Below are 12,985 nucleotides of genomic sequence, written 5' to 3' on the forward strand. Positions count from 1 at the left end.
CGACTGGCAGGAGCGGCCTGAGGGAGCTTTTTGAGTTTCTGGAACTGCACTATCTCTACCTGGGCAATAGTTACCGGGATCTAGACATACAGTCAAATTTATCAGGTTGTACATTTAATATCTCTGCACTTATTATACTGAAGTTATAATAAAGAAAAAGGACAACAAGAAGATAGAAAATGCTGACAATGGGCTAGCAGTCTTGCATTGCTGTTCAGAACAATAATTGAGATACATTTTCAAAAAAGCAATTTGGTAATTAGCGTGAAGAGCTCTGAAATATGCTTCTCTTCCAGTTCTCAGGAAGCCATTAAATATTTAAACTCCAGTTGAAGTAAAAGATAAACAATGAAACAACGAAATACATACTTTAGGAAATGCTTAAAAAAATTAAGTTACAATCGTATGATAAACTATAATACAACTATTAAATCATATAATTAAAGAATGTTCGGTTATGTGGGGAAATGCTCATGATATGAGTGACCAATGTTGATCCCAGTATTATACGTGCATAGGATGTTAATAACTTAAATATTCTATGTTTTCATAGAGATAAAAGGAAACAATACTCTAAAACTTTAATATTTTTCTCTGGGTTGCAAAATTATGACAGGATTTTGTTTTCTTCTTTATACTTTTCGGTGTCTTCCACTATTTCTAACATAAACATGCATTCCTTTAATAGTAGAAAAGCATAAAAATTAATTCCAAAGTATTGGACACCTTAGTTGAAAAAAAAAATCGAACAATCAAAATTCAGAAAGGAGAAGAAAACCAACCAATTTCTAACAGAGCCTCCTTTAACTTGTCACGCTTTTAACAATATCTTTGATGTTCTATTTCACGGCTACCTTTTAAGTCACCTATCAAGAGGGGATGATTTTTTTTTTAACTAAAAAAAAAAAAAAAAAAAAAAGTTCACCTATGCCCTTTCCCCACCAATTAAGCCCTGGTCTCTCAGCTGCCAACATTTTACCCCCAGAAGCCCTCTTCTCACCATCATCAACTCTTCCTCCACTCAGAGGAGTTCCTGCTTTGATGAGCTGTTTCCCATAAAATTCTATGAAAACAAAGTTTTTGCCACTTGGAAAAATCAAAACATATCCGGAGATGACAGAGGACATTTCTCCTGGAGGCATGACTACAAATACATGGCATTAACAAAAGCAAGTATGAACCCAGTGTTTTGTTTTGGATCGTTTCATCTTGTTTTATTAAACAAAGAGGTATAAAACTGCCATAAGCATTTGGAGGATTAGAGGTAATATTTCAAAATAGTTTGAGGAAACCATTACTTCCCTTCCCAAGATTCCTAACCGCGCCCTCAAGATCTCTGGTGGTTCACTCATCTCCCTCCCATCCACCCTGGCCCATGCCTAAGGATTTTTTCTTTGTTTTCAAAACAGTTTGCTAATTAGCCCACACTGTTTGAAGCAAGAGTGAGAGGAAAAAAATGTGAATCAGTCTTGACCGGATTTTTCTGTATCTCGTTTTCTTAATATGCAGAAAGTATCTCACCAGGCAAGCAGAATTGTAAAGACCAGTGGATGCCCCAATTTTAGGATTTCCATAGTTTTCTAACACAGATAGGAGCCTTCTAAATGTGTTGCCAGGAGACACTGACAGTATTTTCTCCCAGGAAAATTGTATGCCAAATAAAATGTAAGAAGAATGCCTTTGCTCGAGACATAATTCTTATCAGGACAACAGAGGATTTAATCATTAACTATACCCACAGAAGTGAAAGTGCTTTTAAAATTGGAAAATTTCAACATCTCAATTATAAGAAAGGTAAAATTAGATTAGACTTGCTGTCAACAGCCTTCCTAAAAAAAGCATAGTTATCTAATCACATTTTAAAAGTTGACAGGTGTTTCACCGTCATCAATTTTTAGCAATACCTGAACTCCCTTCACGGTGTCCAACAGAAGACAGCAAACCAATAAAAAAGTTATTCATTAATCAAAACCTTCATCAGTTTCCTGGTAAAAAGGACGGAGCTAACACTGAAAAAAAAGCCATTAAGCTAAAGAAAGACATATCCAGGTAAAGTGGTCAGGGGTAAAATGACCCCAGTTCCGACAGGAGAGGGCAGGCGACCACATTTCTGCCAAGAAAGAAAATGTTGAGTTTAGCACACCCTTACGTGCTTCATTCAACAGGGATTGTTAAGTACCTGTTGACAGGTTAATATGTTCCAAGCATATGTTAGACTGGGGATGCACAGGTGAGGAAGAGGACCCTGGTCCCTCCCTCACAGCACCCCCCCCCGCCCCCATTCCCAGCTTCACAAAAATGCTAGAACTAATGATTTAATTCCAATTATGTGCAAGTCTTCGGAGCACTAGAGACCAGCATGTTCTGGTTGCAAGTGGAGAGCCACTCAGGTCCCCTCCAGTGAGAGGAGTTGTAAAGTAATCCTCAGAAGTAAGGAAATACACCTGCAGCGGTGTGAGCCTCACCCTGAGCCATTCCAGCTCAAAGTCAGCAGTCCTCTAGCACCTCCCCCCTCAGAAGGGGAGTCTACCACTCAAGACTTGGCTTCTTTCTCCACGTGGAGTTTTTCCTGCTGCTTTTACCACCCACTGGTGCAGGCTTTCTGCCCTCATCTCTACTGTGGACATCTGCCTTGCTACTGCTTTTTCTGTCTCAAGGCTTCTGTTTATGACCTCCTTTTTCTCTCTGAAGTCCATCACGACTCTACCATTTATGTCTCTACGTCTGGGGTCTGGGTCTTCCATTCAGAGTCCCTAAGGGAGCAATCTGATTGGTTCCATTAGTCACTCTCCATTACGCAGTATCCCAGTTAGGGGAAGTTCCCATGCAAGGCCATTTCATAAGATGCTGACCAGCCTAAAGAGGCTGCTTTTGACTCAAGGGCTGACCCCTGATCCAGTCAGCTTGTAGCCGTAATGATGGGGTCCCCTGATTCAAAACATGGCAATCTACGTCTTAAACCATTTGTGGTCTCTTTCCTCCTAAGGCATTTATAGGCGCAGGAGGCACTCAAAGTATCACCAAGAACCCAAAACAGATACTAAGGCTTGATTTAACGTTAATTCCATATTTGCTGGTGTTTGAATATAACATCGCCGTTTCTTTTTTTTTTTTTGCGGTACGCGGGCCTCTCACTGTTGTGGCCTCTCCCGTTGCGGAGCACAGGCTCCGGACGTGCAGGCTCAGCGGCCATGGCTCACGGGCCCAGCCGCTCCGCGGCACGTGCGATCTTCCCGGACCGGGGCACGAACCCGTGTTCCCCGCATCGGCAGGCGGACTCTCAACCACTGCGCCACCAGGGAATCCCAACATCGCCATTTGTTAAATGCTTCAGCACCAGGTCCCTCAGTGCCCCACAGAGGCATTGCCATTCAATCCCACACTCTTTCCGATTAAGCACAGTGACACCCGAGAACCTTTCTCAGCACTGTGCCTGAGTTGAAAATTCTGATTTGGCACATGGGATGAAATTGATTTGCCATCCCCCTGTCTATAGGATGAAGTCCAAGTTCTGCAGGAAGCCACACTAAGAGTTTAGCCTGAAACTCTGGCTCTAGCTCAACACTCTATCCAATATAACCTCACCAGTTTCCTTACACAACGTGTGCTGGATATTCTCCATTCGTCCTTCCAGATCCACTCTCCATGTTTCTCCAGGGAGGCCGACCTTCTCGGATTGCATCAGCCCAAGCTCCCTGGCTTCTGGTTGAATTTGGATGAGGAGAGGCATTGGCAGGATATGAGAGGGCACACAGAGAAGAAGTTTGAGATATATTGCCCCCTCTCCTCCCGCTTGGCTGTGGCTCTTTCTCTACTAAAGGCCTCAGCTCCAGTCAGGGGCCTCTCTCTGACAGCTAAGCTCTCCTTGGGTCTGGGGTTACCAGACGCTATCCTCTCCCCTTGTCTTTCTAGGCTGAAGTTGCCTGTTCCAGGATACTTCATCCTCCCGTGCTGATTTTTTTCCAGCCCTGCCTACACCTTTGTAAATGATCCCATCTTTGAACTTCCTTCAATTACTCACCCCCTTTTAAAAAATTTTAAATAGACTTTTATTTTTTTAGAACAGTTTTCAATTTACAGAAAAATTTATTTTCTTCTATTTATTTATTTAATTATTTTTGGCCATGCTGCATGGCTTGTGGGATCTCAGTTCCCCCGACTGGGGATTGAACCTGTGCCCCTTGCAGTGCAAGTGAGGAGTCCTAAGCACTGACTAACCTTGAGTCCTAACGCTGGACTGCCAGGGAATTCCCAATTTAGAGAAAAATTTAGAACATAGTATAGAGAGTTCCCACGTATTCCACATTCTTCCCATATACTCTGCAGCCCGTTTGCTGATCTTTAACGTCTTATTAGTATGACTCACTGGTTACAATACTAACGGGTTATTTTTAACCAAGGTCCATATTCTTTTCAGACTTCCTTAGTTTTTACTGAATGTCCTTTTTTTCTGTTCTAGGGGCCCATCCAGGACTCCACAATTACACTTAGTGGTCATATCTCCTTAGGTTCCTCTTGGCTGTGACAGTTCCGTAGACTTTCCTCGTGATTGATGACCTTGACAGTGTTAAAGAGTACAGGTTTTTTGTAGAATGCCCCTCAAATGGGATTTGTCTGATTTCTTTCTCATGATTAGAATAAGGGTTTGGGTTTGGGGGAAGAAGACCACAGAGGTGAAGTGACATTTTCAACATGTGTCAAGAGTATATCGTTTCAGTACAAACCAAGAACACATCCATCATCACGACTTATCACTGATGACGTCAGCCTTGATCATCTGGCTGAGGTAGTGTCCAGGTTCCTACATTGTAAAATCACTCTTTTATTTCCCCCCCTCTTTCCATATTGTACTCTTTAGAAGGAAGTCACTGTGTGTAGCTCACACTTAAGGAGAGGGAAGTTATGCTTTCTCTCCCTGAAGTAGAGTAGAGCCTACGTTATATCATTTTTTCTTTCTTCTCTTTTTCTTTGGTAAATTGAGGTAAAATATGCATAACACAGAAATTGCCACTTTAACCATTTTTAAGGGTTTCAATGACCCCTTATCAGTAGGCCATCTGTCTCCTGCTGGGACTCTGATTATACCCAAGTTGAACTTGTCACTATTCATCAAAAATAATAACGTGTCTTTATGTTTTATTACATGAGATTTCCATGTAAAGAAAAGAGATTCTCACATTTTCATCTACTTGACTCTTACTTGACTCAAGATGTCATGGGCTCCCCTAGGGATCACCATTACTCCTGCTGCTGTCTCCCTGACCACGTATTTCTCCTTCTATACTCTAGCACTGGTTGCATTGCACCATTTTCTTGGTGGCTTTCCCAGGGCAGGAACTAAATCTTATTTATCTTTGTATCTTTAAGGCTGAGGACGGTCTCAGAAACCCAGTAGCTGATCAATAAATGTTAGCTGGAAATAAAGGAAGCAAAGATGAGATAGAAGCAGAAGTGGCCTATTTTCTCCAAAGATTAAAGAGAATGTTAATACCTAAGATTGGTGAGGGTATAGGAAAACCTGCACTCCTAGTTACGTATCCCTCCACCCTTTCTGTGGGACAAGTCGGTAATACCTATAAAAAGCCAAAATATATGCATATTTCTACCCAGCAATTACAAGTCTGGAAATTTAAATTAAGAAAACAATCAAAGACTGACATCAGTCTTGGCCATGATTTTTGGATTTGACACCCAAAGTCGAGGCAGCGAAAGCAAAAATAAACAAGCTGGACTACATCAAACTAAAAGCCTTCTTCACAGCAAAGGAAATTCATCAATAAAATGAAAAGGCAACCTAACTAAATGAGAGGAAATAATTGCAAATCATATATCTGATAAGAGAGGTTAATTTCAAAAATATATTAAGAACTAATACAACTCAAGAGCGAAAAACCAAACAACCCAATTTAAAAATAGGCAGAGGGGGCTTCCCTGGTGGCACAGTGGTTGAGAGTCCGCCTGCCGATGCAGGGGACATGGGTTCGTGCCCCGGTCCGGGAAGATCCCACATGCCGCGGAGCGGCTGGGCCCGTGAGCCATGGCCGCTGAGCCTGCGCGTCCGGAGCCTGTGCTCCACAACGGGAGAGGCCACAACAGTGAGAGGCCCGTGTACCGCAAAAAAAAAAATAAAAAAATCAGGTTGAACATTTACCGAGTGATTATCTTTGGGCAGTGGTATAATGGGCATGGATTTAACTTTTTCTTTGTATTTTTTCCAAGTTTTCTCATCTGAACAGTATCTGCAACTACAAAAGGATCAAATGTACCTTTTCAAAGTGGCTTATTTTGTCATTTCCTACCTGAGCATCCATCTGAAGATAATCAAAACTTGAAGACTGATCTGTCGGCCAGTTTAGATATGATCAAGCCAAGACATCCACAGCCACCATGACCTCTGCTTCCAGCCATCACCACCCTTGTCCTGAACACACTAAGGTGGTGGATCCCAGGGGAAGAGAATTCAGAGCTTCCCCCTTCTGTTTGCCAGCTTCTCTGGGGTCCCACTTCTGACCTGGATCCTGGACATTGGTTTTTTTGTTTGTTTTGTTTTTAAAGCCCCTCTAACTGACTATAATGTACAGCCACAGTTGGAAACCCATGGTTCTATTCTACTCTGCTCACTTTGCAGGTGGGACAACAGAGGCCCAGAGAAGTTCACAATGATCCCAGGGCAGACCTAGATCCTGGTCTTTTGATTCCTGGTCCTTTGTACTTAAGCAAACCAATAAAATCAAGGGTGGGGTTTTGTAGATTGACAGACTCGGAGCACCCCAAATGTTTCAAGAGAAAAACGGGGAGTGCAAAGACTTCTAAAAATAACCTAATTTTGATCCCTTCCCCAATCCAAGTTTAGAACTATGTCTGAGCAAATAGTTATCCAAAAGTAGTTATTGAGCGCAGGACAGTTTGGAAAGATTAACCACGGTCTAACATAACAATGGGAAAGGCACTACAAAATCTAACTTAATGCAACTGTGTTGAGTGAGCGAAGATGATAGAAATCAAAATACCATTGTATTCAAGGTTGGCTTTATCCCAGAACAAATAAACATAATTCCGCCCAGGCCTTTGCCCTCCTAGCTGGGTCCTAGGACCCCTGTCTCTTTCTCCTGGTGACTGCCAAGAATGTCCTCCTCTGGTTACCCTTGCAAACCAGTTACACTTGTAAACCAAAAGCAATAGTTTCTCTTTCCATCCAGTCTCTACCCTGCCCCCAACCAGTCCTAACACCTCACATCTTCCCAATGAGATAGAATGAAACCTCGGATTGTTTCCCTGGAAGGTGTGCACAGTAGAAAGAAGTTTAGACTTAAGTCACCGATCTGACCGTGTGATATCTGGAAAGCCCTCAACAAAGCATTCAACTCTTTAGGACGCAAACCTTTTCTGTCTGTGACATGCATGGCTACTGGGAAATCTATGAGGGCCAGTCTGATTTATTCAATGACAGCTTTGTGCAAGCCCAGCCCAGACCTGGTTTGTAAATGTGTAGTTAATCTTGAAGCTAGTGGCGTGTGGTGTTACAAGAATGTGTAATGGAAGCCCTCACTTAGTCATTTCCCTACTTGTCCCTGCTTTAAGCAGTACAAGAAATACAGAAAACATGGGAGGTGAGAAATATTAGATTTGTTGCAATCTAAGAACAACATCGATTGTTGAAGAAAACAACTTCACTATTGTTTGAAGTGTCTTAAATCAATACCCTGGTGCTGCCTGACTTCTAAGTTATGTGGAAAAATTTGATTTTCAATATTTACGCTTCAGTTTTAAAAAATCCTCAATTTCTTACCTTGGATTCTTAGCTCCCTCTTTTTCACGATATAGTGAGTGAAGGGTGTTAGATGGGAAGGGGGAAACCCCACCATTGGCCTCACCGAATGCCCGGGTTGTTCAAGCAGCAAGACACTTCTCTGCAAGAATATCTGCTTGTTTTGCTTTTAAAGCGCAATTTTATTGCCACCCACACTCATTAGTTTACAAAACCCACTGAGCTCCCACATGCCGGGCCATGAGGAGAAAATACTAAGCAAGCTAGACAAGTTGCCCGCATTCTTAGAGCTTATCGTTCACTGGAAGAGGCGGCCAATAATCAGATATCTGCACAAAGGTGTGCCTGCGCAATGTGATAACTGCTGCGAAGAAACACAGGAGCAAAGAGAACCCATAAAAGGAGGAGGGAGACTGGAAGGTGAGTGAAAGTGTCTCCTGAGGAATTGACCTTTGAAACTGAAGGATGAATGGGAGTTTATTTAGAGAAAGAAGGACAGGGAGCTCAGGCAGGCGCAGGCCACAGGCCAGGCAAAGGCCAGAGGCCAAGGGGAAGAGTAGCTGTCGGAGAGAAGTTTTGTCAGCTGTCCCCTTAAGGTCTTATCAATTATACGGGGCAGGTATGCAATTGTTTTCTTTTTGGCAACTCCACCTGTACTTGCAAAGTATTAATCTTCCCAAGTCACTTGACACCAACCCACCTTTAAAAACATTAACCCATTATTTATCAAGTGCTCTCATTTTTTCCCCATCACACACCAATGTGGTGATTTCTTACCGCGAATTTTTAGCTCTCTTACTTTTACATGATCGATAGTGAGTGAGGTCGTGTGTAGGATGGAAAGGGGGCGACCCTTCCGTTTGGTTCACTGAATGATCAGGGTCTTCAGGTGGCAAGATAACACCTCTCTACAAGAAAATCTGCTCATCTCGCTTTTAAAGGGCAAGATGGTCCTTTTCCAGAATTGAAAGTTACATGCCTAAAGGTAATGTTTAAAACAGTTTGAGAAACACTAAGGGGAAAATGCGCTCTTCACCAGCTTCCTGAATTAGGGAGACAGAGTAGACCCTTGAGGAGAGAGCAACAGAGAGCAGCCCGTGCATCTGCCTGTGGGTATAAAGTGTGTGTGCACAGAAAACGCCAAACAGCATTTCAGGATGGAGACTGGTTCTTATTCCTTCCCTCTGCCCCATTTTAAAGACACAGCGAGAGGAAAGGGGAAGGGGAAAGGGGGCTCTCAAACTCATCTAAAAGTTACCGGGTGTCATGGGGACAAAGAATGAACAACAAGAGATGGAAAAAAAAAATACTACGCAGGAAGATTTCTCTGGAGTGGAACCCACCCCCCAGCCCTCTAAATAAATCCTACCATTTAATGCCCATAATATTCCATTGCACATGGAAGCCAGGTTCTTCATAATTCCTCAGTTACTAGATCTAGAAATCTACACATAAAGGCCACCCTGCTGTCACCAAAACTTTTAGAAAGAAAAATACGCGGTTTCCTCCACCACCCCCGCAAAGAGTTGTAATTAATACATTGTTTCAGTTTTCAGTTGCCACACTTTCTACCTCCCCTCCCCAGAAGGGCAGCTTCTGTGGCGGCCCAGGGCATCTCACAGCTGCAGGGAGGCCCCCCCCCCCGCCCCCGCTCCCAGAGGGCAGCCCTGGCACATTAGCATCTGCAGCCTGTCTGGTCCCTCCCCTCTGGAGTCCCTGTGCACTGCGACGACGCGCTGGCTTCCCAGAGCCGCAGTGGATTGTGTAACCACACTGTGAACGCCTAGAGGAGAGCGTGGTTAGCTTCACTCCTGACAGCATCTGTTAAAAGTCACTGGTGCCAGTTAATAAGAGACCCACCAGGCAGGAGGGACCCTAAGACTCTGGGGGAAGGAGAGAGCGAAGCGCTGTCTGGACAACATCACTGGAGGTAGGGGGTGGGCTTTATAAATCTCTCCAGCAGCAATATTTAAACCCGAAATTCTGTCCTTAGAGCTGGCGTTGCAGGACGGTGAAGAGCGCGCTGAGCCCCGCTCCACGCCTTTAGTGCGGATCAAAGAAAGGGGGATGGGCGGAAACTCAGAATCCTGAGGGGGGGAGTAGCCAGAATTTCTCCTCAGGGAAGCCTCTTGTGAAAATGCCAAGGACGTCTCCGCTCCTCTTTTCAATTATGTAACTCTTACACATTTGGGAGAATATGCATGAACATAAATTTAATTATTTATGAAAGTAGAAAGTCTCCAAATAGGCTGCATTTAAAGCTCTGGGGGCTTCTGAAGTCTTACTAGACCTGGTTGCCACCTGGCAGCGTTAGAGGATGTCATCCTAGGGATTGGACTCCCACCCACCCCTCCCTGGTACCCACAGCGCGGGCAGCCGGGTCGCCGCTAGGGTATGGGGCCCTCTCGGCACGGCAGGATCGGCGCGCACCCACCGCCGCGTCGGCAGGACCAGCAAGTCCGCAGGCGGCGGGGCGAGCTGTCCCCTCCCCCCACCACTGCGAACACCTGGCCCGCGGTTACCTGCGGGACCGCGACTCTACGCAGCCCACTGGCCGGCTCCCCGGCGCCCCTGCCTTTGGCTGCGGGGAGATGCCCGAGCCCGGGCGCCCGCGCCGCGCCCTCCGCGGGGCCAGCACAGGGCTCGCCGGGGCCTTCATCCGGCGCGGGGAAGAGCCCGCAGCGGCGCTGGAAGCGGGCGACGAGCTGGGAATCCTGCAGGCTCCAGAGCAGCTCGGCCATGGTGATCCCGGGGCCGCCGCCGCCGCCACCACCCGGTGCCCCCCGCTCGCACCGTCCCTCCTGCCTTCGCCCTCGCCGGGCCGGGCGCTCGGGGTGGCGGGCGGGGCCCGGGGCGCCAGCCAACAGGTGCGCCGCTCGGGTCCTAGCGCCCGCCCCGCGCACGCGGACGTCCAGGTGTTCGCCTTCACCTTGCGCCAGGCACGTCCGCCCTCCTTTCCTTCCCAGCGGGCCCGGGCGGGCTCGGGCGGTCCCCGGAGCCCGGCCCGCTCGGAACTGGGCAAAAGGGTACAGGTGTCTACACCGCGCCTCTCTGCGCCCGACCGCGCCTCCTCCACCCCTCCCGGCTGGTGCAGAAGTGCCACCTAATGGGGAGCGGCCGAGCACGTGTGGACCTGCGTGAGTCCATCCTGGCGTGCGCCGGCTGATCGCTTAGTGACCTTCCTTTCACTTTTGAGCTCAAGGGGAGGTCTGATTTCCCCTCCAGCTCCCCGCATCCCGCCTGTAGTCCTGCCTTTGCCCACCTCCGGCAGGTAGAGGGAGCCCCCCCTAGGGAAGATTCCCAAGTTCTTACCAAACTCTGCGTGATGCAACGTCTCCCCACGGGCCCAAACTTCTTTGACCTTGCTCAACCGAGTAGGTTCGAAGTGGATCCTGAGTCATCCTCTGCGTCCCTACCCTTGCCCTTGTGATTTGGCAACTGGGGAACACTTTTAGGCAGGTGGAAAGGAAAATTGATTCTTTCTTGGTTTTCCGCATTAAGAAAGATGGTGGTTGCCCCTCTCCTACTTCTTTTTTCCGCTCTGCCTCTAGACCTTTAGACCCGAAGAGAACAAGGTGTTGAAGGACCGCGAGGAGGTTGACTTCTCCCCACACCTGCGCCTGCTTTAGGGATCTCAGCTGAACAGCAAAGAAAACATCCTGGTTTTCCCTCCTCCCTCCTGAATCTTCTAGCGGCACTGCACTTCCTCACAGGGAGTGAAAGGCAACAGTCAAATTAGGCCCAGATGACCTGCTTGCAACGAAAGTGCAATTCAATCCTTCTGTCTTGAGTCTGCAGCTGAAGGCTGAGCATTTCCTGGTAGCCCAGTGTAAGTCCTGCTAAGTATTTGGTTGCACAAATGACTATGGAGGAACACCTGCCACGACCTTGTTTATCCAGATGTCAATTCAGGTCTTTGGGATGTAGCTTTCAAGGATGACTGGTCTCCCTCATGCCTGAGTTTCCTCTCTCCTTCCCAGTCCTGTCTGGTGAGCAAAATCAAGGTGGCTGAGAGAGCAATGAAACTATTGGGAAATACCGTTCCCCACTTAACTCACAGAAGTACAGAGCTGCTGTCACAATCCAGCTGTGTCACACACAGAGATGTTCAATCCTAGAAGCAGAAGGCTTCTCTCCTCAATGTTGCTGTCATTTACAGTCACTGGGACCAAACCCTGTGGTTTAGTTTGTTGTTGTTTTTGTGGTTTAGTTTTAACAGCTGGAACTGTAGTGGTTTCGGACCTGTTCTTTTTTTTTTAAATATTTTATTATTTATTTATTTATTTTTTGGCTGCGTTGGGTCTTCGCTGCTGCGCGGGGGCTTTTCTCTAGCTGTGGCGAGCGGGGTCTACTTTTCCTTGCTGTGCGTGGCCTTCTCATTGTAGTGGCTTCTCTTGTTGCAGAGCAGGGGCTCTAGGCACGTGGGCTTCAGTAGCTGTGGATCACGGGCTCTAGAGCGCAGGCTCAGTAGTTGTGGTGCACGGGCTTAGTTGCTCTGCGGCATGTGGGATCTTCCCAGACCAGGGATCGAACCCGTGTCCCCTGCACTGGCAGGCAGATTCTTAACCACTGCACCACCAGGGAAGTTCCAGACCTGTTCTTTGTATGTGTTAAAAGAAATATGTTCCCCATGAAGACACTTGAGTGATGTTATCTCCCAAATTTGATGCTTCGATTTTCCTTTCTCCCAATTAGGAAAAAGAGGCAAAGCCAAACATGGCACATGGAGCATAAGGCCAAAAATCGCATATTCAGACAATGCATTATATCCCCCTCGGGGACCAGGTACTGACTCCAGCTTCCAGTGGCTTGTGATATCACACTTTCCTCCTGTGATGAAATGAGAATCCTCACTTCTTGTCTTTCTTATATGGCTGGGGTGGCAGTGCTTGGCTTGTGGCAGTACTACTCCAATCTCCTTCTCTGTTGTCACAGGGCATTCTCCCTGCATGACTCTCTGTGCTCAGATTTCCCTCTTCTTATAGGGACACTAGCCATTGGATGAGGGTCCACTCTAAACCAGTCTGGCCTCATCTTAACATGATTACATCTGCAAAAAGGCCACAGTCACAGGTTCTGGGTGCGCGTGAATTTGGAGGGAATGCTACTCAACCCAGTAAAGTACTTACTCAGTGCCAGGCATGTGCTCAGTACTTTCATGCCATAACTAATTTAATCACACTTTACCCTCCCAGTAGCCCTCATCCTTCATGTATT

The 12,985-nt window shown here is 46.4% G+C and overlaps 1 protein-coding gene across 1 annotated transcript in view; it reads right to left on the minus strand.

The window, feature by feature from the left end:
- Positions 1-10,581, minus strand: part of SGPP2 (sphingosine-1-phosphate phosphatase 2) — a 124,332-nt gene extending 113,751 nt beyond the window's left edge. The window contains exon 1 of the mRNA XM_029226166.1: positions 10,291-10,581. Within this exon, the coding sequence (XP_029081999.1) occupies positions 10,291-10,509 (219 nt within the window). The 5' untranslated portion in view covers positions 10,510-10,581. The remainder of the gene's footprint in view (positions 1-10,290) is intronic.
- Positions 10,582-12,985: the final 2,404 nt, after the last annotated feature.

The sequence above is a fragment of the Monodon monoceros genome, unplaced genomic scaffold (genome assembly GCF_005190385.1).
Source record: "Monodon monoceros isolate NGI ecotype Baffin Bay Population unplaced genomic scaffold, NGI_Narwhal_1 Super_Scaffold_16, whole genome shotgun sequence".
In the NCBI taxonomy this organism is placed as follows: Eukaryota; Metazoa; Chordata; class Mammalia; order Artiodactyla; family Monodontidae; genus Monodon; species Monodon monoceros.